General features: G+C 42.8%; 1 protein-coding gene across 2 annotated transcripts; it reads left to right on the forward strand.

The window, feature by feature from the left end:
• The first annotated feature begins 9,413 nt into the window (after positions 1-9,413).
• Gpx8 (glutathione peroxidase 8 (putative)) lies at positions 9,414-13,219 on the forward strand. 2 transcript variants are annotated; one of them, XM_005065529.4, is made up of 3 exons: positions 9,431-9,845; positions 10,307-10,568; positions 12,620-13,219. In XM_005065529.4, the coding sequence occupies exons 1-3, from the start codon at positions 9,642-9,644 to the stop codon at positions 12,781-12,783; spliced, it is 630 nt and encodes a 209-aa protein (XP_005065586.1). In that variant the 5' UTR covers positions 9,431-9,641; the 3' UTR covers positions 12,784-13,219. The 2 variants fall into 2 exon arrangements, with proteins under 2 accessions (XP_012980902.1, XP_005065586.1); XM_013125448.3 differs by lacking the exon at positions 10,307-10,568 and having other exon boundaries at positions 9,414-9,845.

A 13,219-nucleotide genomic window follows, 5' to 3' on the forward strand; every position in this document is an offset into this window, starting at 1 on the left:
TTGTGAGCCTGAAGAATTTTTTTCTATTTTTTAAACACCAGAAAATCATTTCATAATCGCAGCTTCCATCCACAGTTTTTAGATAGACCGAAACAGTTAGAGTGATCCTGTGTGACTTATCGTCACCACACATCAGTGTGAAACAGGATATGAAGTGGCGCTGTACTGAGCACCGTCAACGTCCTCTCTCTCCAATTTCCTTGCCACTAGAAGTCCAATGTGTTAGCCATTGCGCCACAGTGATACATTTCAGTTTTCTTGCTGGATCTAAAGTTTAGAACTTTGGGGACTAAGCAAGTCATGTTGGTGGGGCATATCCAGACAATGTCTGCACTCCCAACAATGCCATCTAAGACTGGCAGAGACTAAGAAAGGGAAGAGCCGCCATATTGGAAGGAAGACAGACCTCTCTTACAAAATTCCTTGGTGTTCTAGAATTTAAATATGCATGTCAAGGCAAAATGATTTTGAACTTAAAATAGGAGAGAGAAGAAATTTGATGGTATATCAGATGAAAAAATTGATCAATAAACTTCACACTGGTAATCACACTGCCTTGACATGTCTGTGTTCCTCCAACTTGGCAACTGTCACTCTGTCCATCTTAAATGATTCCTACTTGAAATCTTGTCCAGAACTCTCTTCCAAGGTAACAACTGGCTCACATTCACAGCTGGGTTCACCAACAACTCCTTCAGGGACACATCTAGGACATGGCCTCACTCTGTGCCACACTGGGTTGACAGCCTATTGAGGCCAAGTAATGATCCCCCAGGATTCCAGATCCTAATCCCTGATCAACATCATCTTCTGCAGCCAAGGGGCTTTGCACATGAGGTACCCACATACAGCACTAAGCTGTGGATTAATTTGCATAAGTCGGGGAATCTACCCTTTCATCCTATCTGAATACCATCATTTGTCCTGATAAGAAGGTAGAGGGAGACTGAACCAGACTAAGAGGAGAGGGCACTATGCCCACAAAGCAGAGAGGCAGCAGTAACACGCACAAGCCAGAAAATACCAACAGCCACCAGAACCAAGAAAGACAAGACACCTCTGCTCCAGGCGCTCTGGAGAAAGCAAAGCCTGCTGATACTTCCCTCTGTGTCAAGAGACTGGCCTCCAACCTCCAAATTTGCAAGACACGGAGGAGTTTTGGGTGATTTCTTTCAGCAACTGCAGGAAGCTGATGCACAGCTCCCAGTGGCCTTCCACAGCTCCAACAGCGTGCCAGCACCCCGAGTTACTAAGAACACTTAGAGCACACCAGCAGTCAGGTACGCGCATCTCATCACTGCCGCCTCAAGTGGGCACTAGTGGAAGCTAATGGAGTTAAGTCATTTACGCAGAGAATTAAGTGAATGCATCATTGCTCCTAAAAGCCAATCACGCTCAGGAGGCAGAGGGGCCCGAAGAAAGAGTCCAGAGGGTCGGAAGTGAGCATCCTTGTCTTGTCTGATATGAACAAGCTTCAAGTTGGATAAGATAAAACAAAGGTTTTTCGCATAAAGAGGAGCATTATGCAAATGACACAGTAAGGGTGCTAGTCTGTCAGACAAACAAGGAATACTGATGACACATCCCGACTCATCAGTGATCTTTAAACACACAAGAAAATGCTCCGCCCAGAAAACTGTTCTTCTATACTTCCCAATAACAAGAACAAGTGCCCTCCTCCAGGGTAGTAAGATGGAAGACACACACACACACACACACACACACACACACACATCACATCACATCATGAGAGTGAGGGCTAGAGCTGGAGAGAAAAGTCAAGGATAAACACAGGTGCCTGAAGTGGGGCCTAGAGATTGTCAGAGTTCAGACCCTGGCAGGCAGGGTCGCTCTAGCTGGTTGTGAGGGATGTGCCCTGTGGAGTCCAGAGTTGCCACTCATATAGACACCCAAGGGTAAGAGCATCAGTGGCGTTAAAGTGTGATGCAATCCGAAAAGCAGTACAGTCTTAGGTCCCCTTAGAGTGTCACTGCTTTAGCAGAAGACCAGCACCCTCGTTGGGAGGTTCACAACCACCTGTGACTTCAGCTCCAAAGGATCTGGTGCCCCCTTCTGGTCTTCAAGGGCACCTTCACATATGCTGTGTGTGTGTGTGTGTATGTGTGTGTATACATAAAATTTTAAGTATTTTTTAAAAGAGAAATCAAAATCGCACTGTCAGAAGTTGGCTGAAGATCTCTGTCCAGGCTCAGAACTGTGCTTTAAGAGGGAGCTGGTCAACAGGAGAATGGGTACGCTGATACATCTATAAAATGGAATACTGTAAAGTAAGCGTGAACTGCACAAGGCTTATGAAACAGCTAGAAAAGCCAGGAAACATAGTATAATTCCATTTAAGTAAAGTGCAAGGACAGGAGAAACAAAAGCATGTTTCAGGGCGTACACGGGTGCTGTACAGGACACCCTGTATCAGAAGCCCAAGGTGGGGTAGGTATATTCTAGTTCTGGGACTGGAAGGCGTACCCAACCTTTTGACACTGTGACATGACATTGCCATCTACAATATGCATCTGGCACTTGGCCAGAATGTCTTCTCCGAATTATTGTTGTCAAGCCGTCTCCATTGTATGTACTTTTCAGACTGTTTTAATATTTCAAAATAAAAAACTACAGGCTGAGAAGGAAGAGGAGAAGAGGGAAGAAGAAAGGGAGGAGGAGAAGACACAAGTGTAAGTCAGGATTCAAAAGCCAAGTCTGGGGTCCGGGAAGACAGCGCCCACGATGAGAGAAGCTAAGATGAACATCTACAGCGCCCCAGCACGTGCAGCAAGGGAAGCCAGGGTGTGACCCAAAGAAAGAAGACACAAAAAGACCTGTCTGCAATTATTTGAAGAAACGCAAGTTATGAAAAGAAAACTTATTTTATATTGTCACCATGACAAAACCTGACAACAAAAGGCAGAGACGAATTTTTATTGACTTCAATGATCTTAAGTACACTGAATATAAAGTTCACGTCTCAGTCAGCCCTTGCATTGGGAATAGAGTGAGGTGTTTCAATCTTTTAACGGTCTTAGCCTTTCCGTATCAACATAAATTTTACCCATACAAAAATTAATCCAAGGTAGGTGAATATACTTAGGTTAAACTATGAAGGCAATAGCAAAGGATCTGCAAATACAGAAAACGCAGAGGTGGCACGTAGACAACCCTGGCTCTAGGCTGCACTATCTCATCTTTGATGTTTTTAAGCTTTTGTTCTAGGATCTATCTCCTGCTAAGGAAATGCCTGTCGCATAGTTTTAAATGACTCAAGCATTTATTAATAGAGAGGAAGAGGAAGATAAGAAAAGCAAGACAAAGGAGGGAAAGGGATGAAGGCCACCAGCTCAGCTTGTCCACCTTGAGTGGTCACATCGTGGTGACACTATACAGAGAGGAATCCGGAGCCCAAGATAAATAAAAAGGAACCTAGAAAGGTTAAAAATAAGGTCAGGAAGTCACAGGATGAAGCGACCAAGAAAACAGAAACAAACAGGTCTGGTGATAAATGATCCGACACACAAATATTCAGTGGGTGGGGAAAGCCTGTGAGGTCCAGAAAGGGCATGTTGGGAATGGAGTTTTGCAAGAATCTTGTGACTCAGCAGATGAGATGACCCAGCGGGTAAAAGTGCTCAGTACCACACCTGAGAAACTGAGTTCGATCCCCAGGACCCACCTAGTAGGAGAGGACTGATTCCTACAAGGTATCCTCCAGTCTCCACAGTGCGCCAAGGCATGCACCCACACACATACATACACAAGTAAATAAATGAACAGATAAATACATAAATGCAATTTTTAAAAGAAAGGAAAAGAGAAGGAAGGGAGGGAGGGGGGATCTCAAGACAAAGACAGAAATAACAAAAATGGTCCCATGGCTCTGGGGCATGTCCCACCACACCCTAACACAGTCCTGACACACACCCAGCCCCACCCAATGAACTGGCATTCTGACCAAAGGACACTTGAAAATCAGAGTCTCAATAATATTTCAAAATAGATTTAAATACCAAAATTTGAGCCAGTGGGTAAAGGGCTTGCTATGCAAGCCTGCTGACCTGAGTTCGATCCCCAGAACCTCGTGAAAGTGGAAGGAGAGAAACAGTTCCACAGAGTCGCTCTCTGACCTCCACACACAACATGCCACGGCACAAATTTTCACAAACATACATATGAACACGCTTATTTTTCAAAAGACAAAAGATTTTAAAACTCCTGATGCCTTCATATTCTAGTGGAAAATATAGCCAAACTGAAGCTGTCAGTGTTCTATTGATAAAATATTTTTAAAAGTATTTCAGATTTTTTCCACAAATGATATTTAGGAGATAAACATGTATAACATGAATTAAACATTATACAATGTATTCATTTATTAAAACATCACTTGGTACCCTATAAATATGTACAATTTAAAATTTGGGAGTTCTTTGTTTGTTTGGTTGGTTGGTTGGTTGGGCTTTTCAAGACAGGGTTTTTCTGTGTAACAGCTCTGGCTGTCCTGGAACTCACTTTGTAGACCAGGCTGGACTCGAACTCACTGAGATACACCTGCCTCTGCCTCCCAAGTGCTGGAATTAAGTGTGTCAATTTTTTAAATGTTTAAGTCAAAAGTATCTGTTCATTTTCCAATAGGAATTATGCGGTTCTCAATCCCCCAGGTCTGCTCCTGGGGGAGCCAAGCATCCTCAGCCCCCATCCATCACCCAAGGCCCTTCTTTTTTTTAAGATTTATTTATTTATTATGTATACAGTATTCTGTCTGCATGTATCCCTACAGGCCAGAAAAGGGCATCAGATCTCATTATGGATGGTTGTGAGCCACCATGTGGTTGCTGGGAATTGAACTCAGGACCTCTGGAAGAGCAGTCAGTGCTCTTAACCTCTGAGCCATCTCTCCAGCCCCCCCACCCGAGGCCCTTCTATCACTTTTGGAAATGCTGCTTTCATGAAGACTGCCTTATCTAGACTTTCTGCTCTGCAGACTCCCCCGTGACTCCTTCCAGGTGACTTCAAGGCACATGGATGTGCTTTCTTGTTTTTCTGTACTCCCAGACTCTTTCAGCCTCTATATTAACTTCTTATAAAAACTAAAGGTCTCCTGATGAGTAGAACTCCTTCACCAGACTGCTGGAGCGATCTTGGTTCCATATTGACTTCAAAACAAATGTGTTTTAGCTGTTACAAAGAAATGGTGCCATACAGATGAAATAATTCTGGTTATGAAGCTGAAAGTGCTAAATCCTGTTCTGTTGCTGCATTCACTAGTTCTTTGATCTTAAGCACCTTCCGTGTGTGTGTGTGTGTGTGTGTGTGTGTGTGTGTGTGTGTGGTATGTGTGGTGTGTGTGCATGTGTGTGCTATGTGTGTATGTGTGGCATGTGTGTGCATATTTTCTCTATAAAATGTGGCATGACACAGGTGACTTATTTAGAGCTAAGCTCCTTGCTGCCTTCAGTTTCCATTTCCTGTGTGCCCCATGACTGTGTAATTGATTTCCGTTTGTCCACAGCTGGCCCATTTGCTTACACTTTGTTCACACCCTTGGCAAAGACTGAGGTGGCCAATTAACTGCATCAGTTACTTTATCCCATGTTGACTTGGCTTCCCTGGCTGATAATCATTTCAGCAACCATTCCCACTTAGAAAACCCTCCATAACCCACTGAAAGAACGCTGGTGGGTTTTCTAGACTATCCCTCTGCAAAGAAATGTATAGCGTGATACATGTGCTGTCTGAGAACAGTCTAGAATAGTCAGAATGTGTATACAGTAGGGACAAATCCCCAGTCACTGAGAAATGATATCAGATTATGCACAGAGAAAACCTGCCAAATCTTCCTTCATCCCACACTGTCCATGGCAAGGGTTTCCTGAACTGTTGTGGATGTTTTATTAGTGGGTCTTCCAAGAAATGTATGTGACATGCTTTCAGTGTCTGCCTCTCCTGAGCCTTAAGGACCATTAAATTAATGCACTGACTCCAAGTTTGTCCTTGAGAAGAAATATGCACTTGCTGTAATAATGCATTCTAGTTGGGTGTGGTGATAGCCACCTGCAGTCCAGCTCTGTGGAGGCTGAACTGGGAGGATTGGAAGAACCTGCAGTCTCAGCACCAGTCTGGACACAGGCAAGGTCCCATTTCAGACAAAACAAACAAGGGCCAGTGAGATGGCCCAGGGGTTAAACGCACTCATCGCCAAATCTGACAACCTGAGTTCAACTCCCAGGAACCATCTCTCACAAGTTGTCACTTGGTCTAAACATATGTGCAGTGGTACTCGGGCACACACACACAGAGAGAGAGAGAGAGAGAGAGAGAGAGAGAGAGAGAGAGAGATGGTGGATGGATTTGGATGGATGGATAGATAGATAGATAGATAGATAGATAGATAGATAGATAGATATAGATAAAAGATAGACATACAGATAGATGTAGGAGTGAACCCCACAAAGCTATCCACCCATGAGGGCATAGACAAGTAAATTAGCACAGATAGAGATAAAAGGAAACAAAAGGAAAAAGGACCTCCTCTTTTTTGGAAGCCGGCCACACTTCTCCTAGCTTGTGTGACTCTCTCTCTCTGGTAAATAAATATATTGTATCCCCTATAGCATTGGCTATCATCATTATCTGGTGTCAGGAGTGGGATTGGAAGCCCACGCCTCTGTGGCCGGTGGCCACCTGCCTTGGGCCCCTGAGGTGAGTTCTACCCTCCTGGGGTTCACTCCTACAGATAGATGCAATATTTAACTAAATAAAAATTTTAAAGTGTTCATCTACAGCAAGTTTTCAGATCAGACAAGCATGTGTCTCAGACATAAATGAGTGCCTACTTATCTAATATGCTGGTTTGTACAGCAACTGTTTCCAAGTTTAAACAGCTTGGTCTAACCTTTTCAAACCTCTTCCATTCTGGATCACTTGGTCTTTGTAGAAGAAATTAGACCAACTATTTTCTCAAAATAATATCACACTATATAAAAAAAGACCCTTCTGAGGAGCAGCCCACCAACAGCCCTCAGAGGTAACCACTCTGGATCCCTGTCTCAAAGGGATGACCCTCGTGGTTCAAATGTTCCAAGTTTAGCAGTTCCTCTATGGATAATCTTTAAGTTTCAAGTTTCCCAGTCGTTTACTTGCACTGGCTGATGAACTAGATAAAGCGTCAATCAAGGGTATCCATGGAGACACGACACACATCCTTCCCGGGACCAGAGAAGATTCCAATCTAAAGACTCTGGAGCTTTGGTGTGTGTGCGTCATGAAGACATATGCCAAGAATGAAAAATCTAAGCCGGGAGGTCTTGGATGGGCTACATGAAAGCCATGAAATAGATTCACAGGTCGCACCTGGAAAGCAGGGCCAGAAAGGCAGAGGACATAGGAATGTGGGAACATAATGAAAGGCGGAGCTTTGAACAACTCAATCGGACAACATCAGAGCAAAACTATCACACGTAGAGACTGGTGGCTTCCTGGGCAATTTTGTTCTTTACTGGAAATAACTTTCAAAGGGAATATTTTCTGCACGATCTTTTTTTCCTATTTTAGGTCCATTCTTGCTTGTTTGGGGGTCGGCGGAGGTGACCACAGTGGCAGTGGTGGCGGCAGTGGTGGCGGCAGCGGTGGCAGCAGTGGTGGTGGTGGGTGGTTGGCTTTTAACTTTTTGCTTTCCTTGTTTGTATTTTTTCTTTTCTTTCTTTCTTTGTTTTGTTTTGTTTTTTTGAGACAGGGTTTCTCTGTATTGTTTTGGAGGCTGTCCTGGAACTCACTCTTGTAGGCCAGGCTGGCCTTGAACTCACAGAGATCCGCCTGCCTCTGCCTCCCGAGTGCTGGGATTAAAGGCGTGTGCTGCCTACACTCGGCCCTTGTTTTTATTTTTGAGACAGCTTTTCTGTGCAATCCAGACAGGAGGCAAAACAGTGATCCTCTTACCTCAGGTCCACAGCGCTGGGATTCCCATCATGCACCACTATGCCCAGCCCTGCTGAATCTGTTCTTATCCCCCAGGGAGCAGGAGGAAAGTGGTTTCTCTGGCTGGTTAGACCTAAGGTTAAGCCTAAACTGCAGGCTTTGCTCAACTACTCCCAAATGTGTGCATGTGCACGTGTACACACACACACACATGCACACACAAGCGCTCACGCGTGCACACACACACACACACACACACACACCAGAAGCTGGAGACAGGCCCTCTAAGGCACCAGGAGTGACAGAAAGCCAGCGTCTCAGCTCACTAGACTTCCGGGAAACACACAGTGGCACCAAGTGGACCATTCAGAATTTCCTGTACAGCAAACGAGCTCTAAGGTGGCTGAGGGATACGCAGCCCTTTGCTGCCTTCGGCTTCCATCCCTAATAACTGTGACCATCAGAACAAAACTGGGCCTCGGATAGCAAGGTATAGCCAAAGAGAAAAGCAAAGGTGAAGCTACGGCATCAGTGACTGTGTCTGCAGAGGTGTGGGTTTGCAGGGATGGTTTTCGGTTTCTGACTGAATTCTGCTCTTTTCCTGTAAAAATGCTGGGTTTTATCTACAGGTTGGAATCCATTGGTAAGTAATAAAATTGTAGGTCAGAACCATGCTGTCTCAAAAGTGCCATGGACAGGATTACAAAGTAGTTCAAAGAATTATTTCCTGAAACTTCTCAGCAGTGTGTGTGTGCATGTATGTGTGTGTATGTGTGGGGTCATATGTGTATGTGTGTGTATGTGGGGGAATATTTGTGTGTACATAGGGAGATTGTTGTGTAGGGTGTGTTTATGTGTGTGCCTGGGTGTTCATATGTGTGTGTATCTGTGTATGTGTGTGCCTGTATATGTGTACCTGTGTGTGCATGACTGTGTGTGTGTGTGTGTGGTTATGTTATAAAGTATATATCTTTCCAGCTGTGATGACAAAACTATGAAGAAAAAAAGCTGCTATAGCTCTGATAGAGAAAGGATGTTAGTTTTGCCTTTATGAGTTTCTATAGCTCTGATAGAGAAAGGATGTTAGTTTTGCCTTTATGAGGTTCTATAGCTCTGATAGAGAAAGGATGTTAGTTTTGCCTTTATGAGTTTCTATAGCTCTGATAGAGAAAGGATGTTAGTTTTGCCTTTATGAGTTTCTATTTTTGCTGTATTCTGGCATCCGGTTGCCTTCACTAGATGAAGCCTTTACAGATTTTCATTGATCTATTGCATGTTCCTCATATTCATATAACACAGTTAATAAATACACAAATTTTAAGTTCTTTATGGTCACACGTCATATTAACAGACCACATTAATCTGCACTCCATTGCTCCATGAACACATAGGATGCTAAGCTGGGCATTAAGCACTCATTTCCAAGTTACAAGAGCACCACCTGCTGGTGAAATGTTTACTTAGACAGGGGCGTGTTAAGAATCCACGAATTCTATACCAATTTTTTTAGCCAAAAATGGTTACCCTGCAACCACATTACAAATATATTGAAATTTTGCCGCGTTTCTGACTTCATCTGATTGTTCTGGGAAGGGTCTTCAGTTATTTAGCATCCAAAGGGACTGTGAGCCCTTCCGGTTCTCCTGTAAGCTGCTCGGGTTTCAAGTTTCAGCCCCTCCTTGAATTCCAGCCTGCTGAGACTCCAAGAACCATCCAAAATGGAGCCCTTCGCTGCCTACCCACTGAAATGTTCCGGCTCCAAAGCAAAGATATTTGCCGTGTTGCTGTCTATGGTTCTGTGCACCGTGATGCTTTTCCTCCTACAATTAAAATTCCTGAAACCGAGAATCAACAGCTTCTACTCCTTTGAAGTGAAAGATGCCAAAGGAAAGATCGTGTCTCTGGAAAAGTTCAAAGGCAAAGTAAGTCTTGGGATTTTTATTTCTGTTGTTCCTCGGCCTTATTGTCACGGCAGGGTAGGGTGCGTTACAGTCGTAAATTGGAATGTAGTTTTCAAAGCAATGTCGTTAGCTGTCCTTTTAGTTATCAGAGTTCTAAGAGCTTTTAACGCCCAACACATAAAGCAACTGTTTTTCTCGAAAGTTGCTTTCATTTTTGTGCGGACCTGATGCTGTGATCTAGAAGATGCTGTGTGGCTATGGCGAGATCCGCTAATAAAAGTGTTTGTTACGTGATCTACGTAATCTAACTGTAGTGTTTTAGTCCATTCATCTGAGCTATGGTTTTTAATAGAGTTGGATCTGTTTAAAAATACGGAATCAGAGGTTGTATTCTTCCTAAATGGTTTAGGATTTTAACTGTCTGGAGGATTTTTTTAATCTTTGCTTCTCTTTCCGGTGGGTTTTTTTTCTTTTTCCGGGAGGCTTCCCTAGTTGTAAACGTGGCTAGTGACTGCCGGTACACCGACAAAAGCTACTTGACCCTCAAGGAGCTGCACAAGGAGTTTGGGCCCTATCACTTCAACGTCCTGGCTTTCCCATGCAATCAGTTTGGAGAATCGGAGCCCAGGTCCAGCATGGAGGTAGAATCTTTTGCAAGAAAAAACTACGGAGTCACATTCCCCATCTTCCACAAGATTAAGATTTTAGGGCCCGAAGCAGAACCTGCGTTTAGATTTCTTGTTGGTAAATATCTACCCCTGCCTCAATGTTGTTCATTCCTTTTCATTTCATATACTACACATACATATGATAAAAAAAGATACATAGATCAGGACCATAGTTCCTATTTCTTTTAAAATATTTTACTGGGAAAACTTCATAAAACTGTCAAAGATTCAGAACCTCATTCTTGCAGCTTTCTAGAAGTTGTACATTCCTGGAATCAGCGTTTTGATTTCTTAGATGGTAAAGACATCTACGCTGATATGCTTTTATTCCTTGTGACATTCGTGTTGAAGACTTATGTGAGGTGTGGTCGTGACTGCTTCCCATCATCTACTTACTTACTTAGCCTTTGGGGCAGTAGCCCCACCCCTGGCTAAAGCTTCTCGAATATCTGTGACTGAGCATCATTAACTGAGTGTATCTTTATGTTTAGTTTCATGGTGCTCTTTTTATCTGAGACATTATCCTCAAGGTTGACCTGTTGTTTTACCGGGGTTTTGCTGAAATTCAAAGCAAAATAACATGCTTATTTTCAGAAGTCAGTTGTGTGAGCCTTCCTCTATAATTAAGCTAGCTGTAGTCATCTGTTTAAAGCACTAGTGACAAAGGGAACAGGAAGCCGTGGCTTTCTTTTCTGGGGTCTAGAAGGAAAGGTTGAGCAGGATCTCTTGAGCTAAGCATCCCAATATAATCTAACCAGGGCTCTACCAAAAACAGACAAGCAAGCAAACCTGGAAACCCAACCCACAGAACCAAAAAGGCAACAGTGTGTAAGGTTGCACTGAACTTAGGCAGGGGAGGAGAACCCAGAGGTCAAGTCCACTGACTCTGGAAGGGGGTACAGAAAGCAACTCTGCCTCTACCACTCACTGCTTACTCAGTCTCAAGTTCAAGCCCTCCATTTTTCTCATATGCAAAATGTGGGAGATAGTAATGACCCTCTCGTGGGCTTGCCAGGACCACTGAACTTAGTGAATCCAAATAAACACTGAACTAGGCAAAGTATGGGCTGATTTTAGTTTTAGTTACTGTACCTTTTCTATGAGAGATATTCACATTTATGTATATGAATGTTTTCCCTGCATGTATGTATTTGTACATGTGTGTCTGGTGCCCAAAGAGTCCAGAAGAGAGCATCAAATCACCTAAAACTAGAATCACACAGTAGTGAGTCACCTGTAGTTGCTGGGAATCCAACACAGGTCCTCTGCAAGACTAGTACTTACTCTTAACCAATGAACCGTCTCTCCAATCCCTACTTACTGTATCTTTTTCTCATATGCATCAATATTAGGGACACATATCCAAAATGACATAAATGAAAAAGTCCACATTTATTACATAAAGATTTAGCAAAAGAATGTCATAATTTCTCAAAGTGACCATTTCAAATCCCTTGCCATTTTCAGCTGTATAATCAATAATATTTAAACATTATTTCATTAAGTGCAAAAAATCAATTTGGACCTTCCTATTACCAAAGAACTTTATATTTTGTATTTTAAAATGTTAAAAACAAACCTGATATGGACCACAAACCCCCTAATCCCAGTACTGGGAAGGTGGAGGCTTGGAGGATTTAGAGTTCAAGGTTAGCTTTGGCTTCATAGTGAGTTCAAGGTTAGTCTAGGCTGTATAGTGAATTTCAGGCCAGCCTGGGCTATGCAAACATTGAGAACTAAATATTAAACTTGTTATGTTTTGCTGGGTTTGGTAGCATTCACCCACCTGTTAATCCCAGGATCCAAGAGGCTGAGTCAGAAGGGTCACAAGTTCAAGTCCAGCTTAGGCTACAAAGCAAAAAAAAAAAGTGTTTAGATCAACAAATCTAAACTATATAACTTTGTTTCATGTCCTGACTCTTATCAGTACATCCATCTATAAAGCCAAGAAGAGTGAAGTCTGGTTATTGAAGCCTTGAGCTCTGCTTTGTGTGAATGTTGTATTTTGTTCTTCATAGTATGACAGTCCTAGAACCTGATTCTAATATTGTCACATGTGCAGATGTAATAAAACTGAAAATCTTGACAAAGAACAAAAATAATGAAAACATATTCTGAAAATTTTAGATTCTTCCAAGAAGGAACCAATGTGGAACTTTTGGAAGTATCTGGTCAACCCTGAGGGACAAGTTGTGAAGTTCTGGAGGCCAGAAGAGCCCCTTGAAGCCATCAGACCTCACGTATCACAAATGGTTGGGCAAATGATTCTTAAAAAGAAAGAGGACCTATGAAAACGTCACAGCCAGTCCAGCACAACTGGACGGAAGAATGACCCTGGAGGATTCCGCCTCCTTTTAGGTTTTGACAAATACGGTACTAAAGACTTTTTTAAGGCCATCTCACTACTCAGTTGCAATGGATATCCACAAAATAGAAATGTTACCCAAAGAGTGCAAAAAAAAAAGAAAGAAAGGAGGGGGAAGCCAAAGAATCATGATGAAGTGTATTACTTCATCTGACCTGAAGGAACAATTTAGAAAGTTCAGTCACCAATATGCTTCAGTTTCCTGTTGTGACTTTCTCTAGGGTTGACCCTTATGGGAAAACTAATACCCAAGGTCACTATGTGAAATGAAGATCACTGTGTGGGTGACATTTTTGAAGTAACTAACTCTGAGTGGCTACACAGATGTAATAAAAGATAAATAAATGTTGCAAAATATAAAA

The sequence above is a fragment of the Mesocricetus auratus genome, unplaced genomic scaffold (genome assembly GCF_017639785.1).
Source record: "Mesocricetus auratus isolate SY011 unplaced genomic scaffold, BCM_Maur_2.0 Super-Scaffold_100020, whole genome shotgun sequence".
Lineage (NCBI taxonomy): Eukaryota > Metazoa > Chordata > Mammalia > Rodentia > Cricetidae > Mesocricetus > Mesocricetus auratus.

Bases quoted from the DNA above. Each gene is read 5' to 3' on its own strand.
- Gpx8 (XM_005065529.4), top strand. From the start codon at position 9,642: ATGGAGCCCTTCGCTGCCTACCCACTGAAATGTTCCGGCTCCAAAGCA. The intron at 9,846-10,306 runs GTAAGTCTTGGG...TTTTTCCGGGAG, and splicing joins TGGAAAAGTTCAAAGGCAAA to GCTTCCCTAGTTGTAAACGT. The intron at 10,569-12,619 runs GTAAATATCTAC...TGAAAATTTTAG, and splicing joins TGCGTTTAGATTTCTTGTTG to ATTCTTCCAAGAAGGAACCA.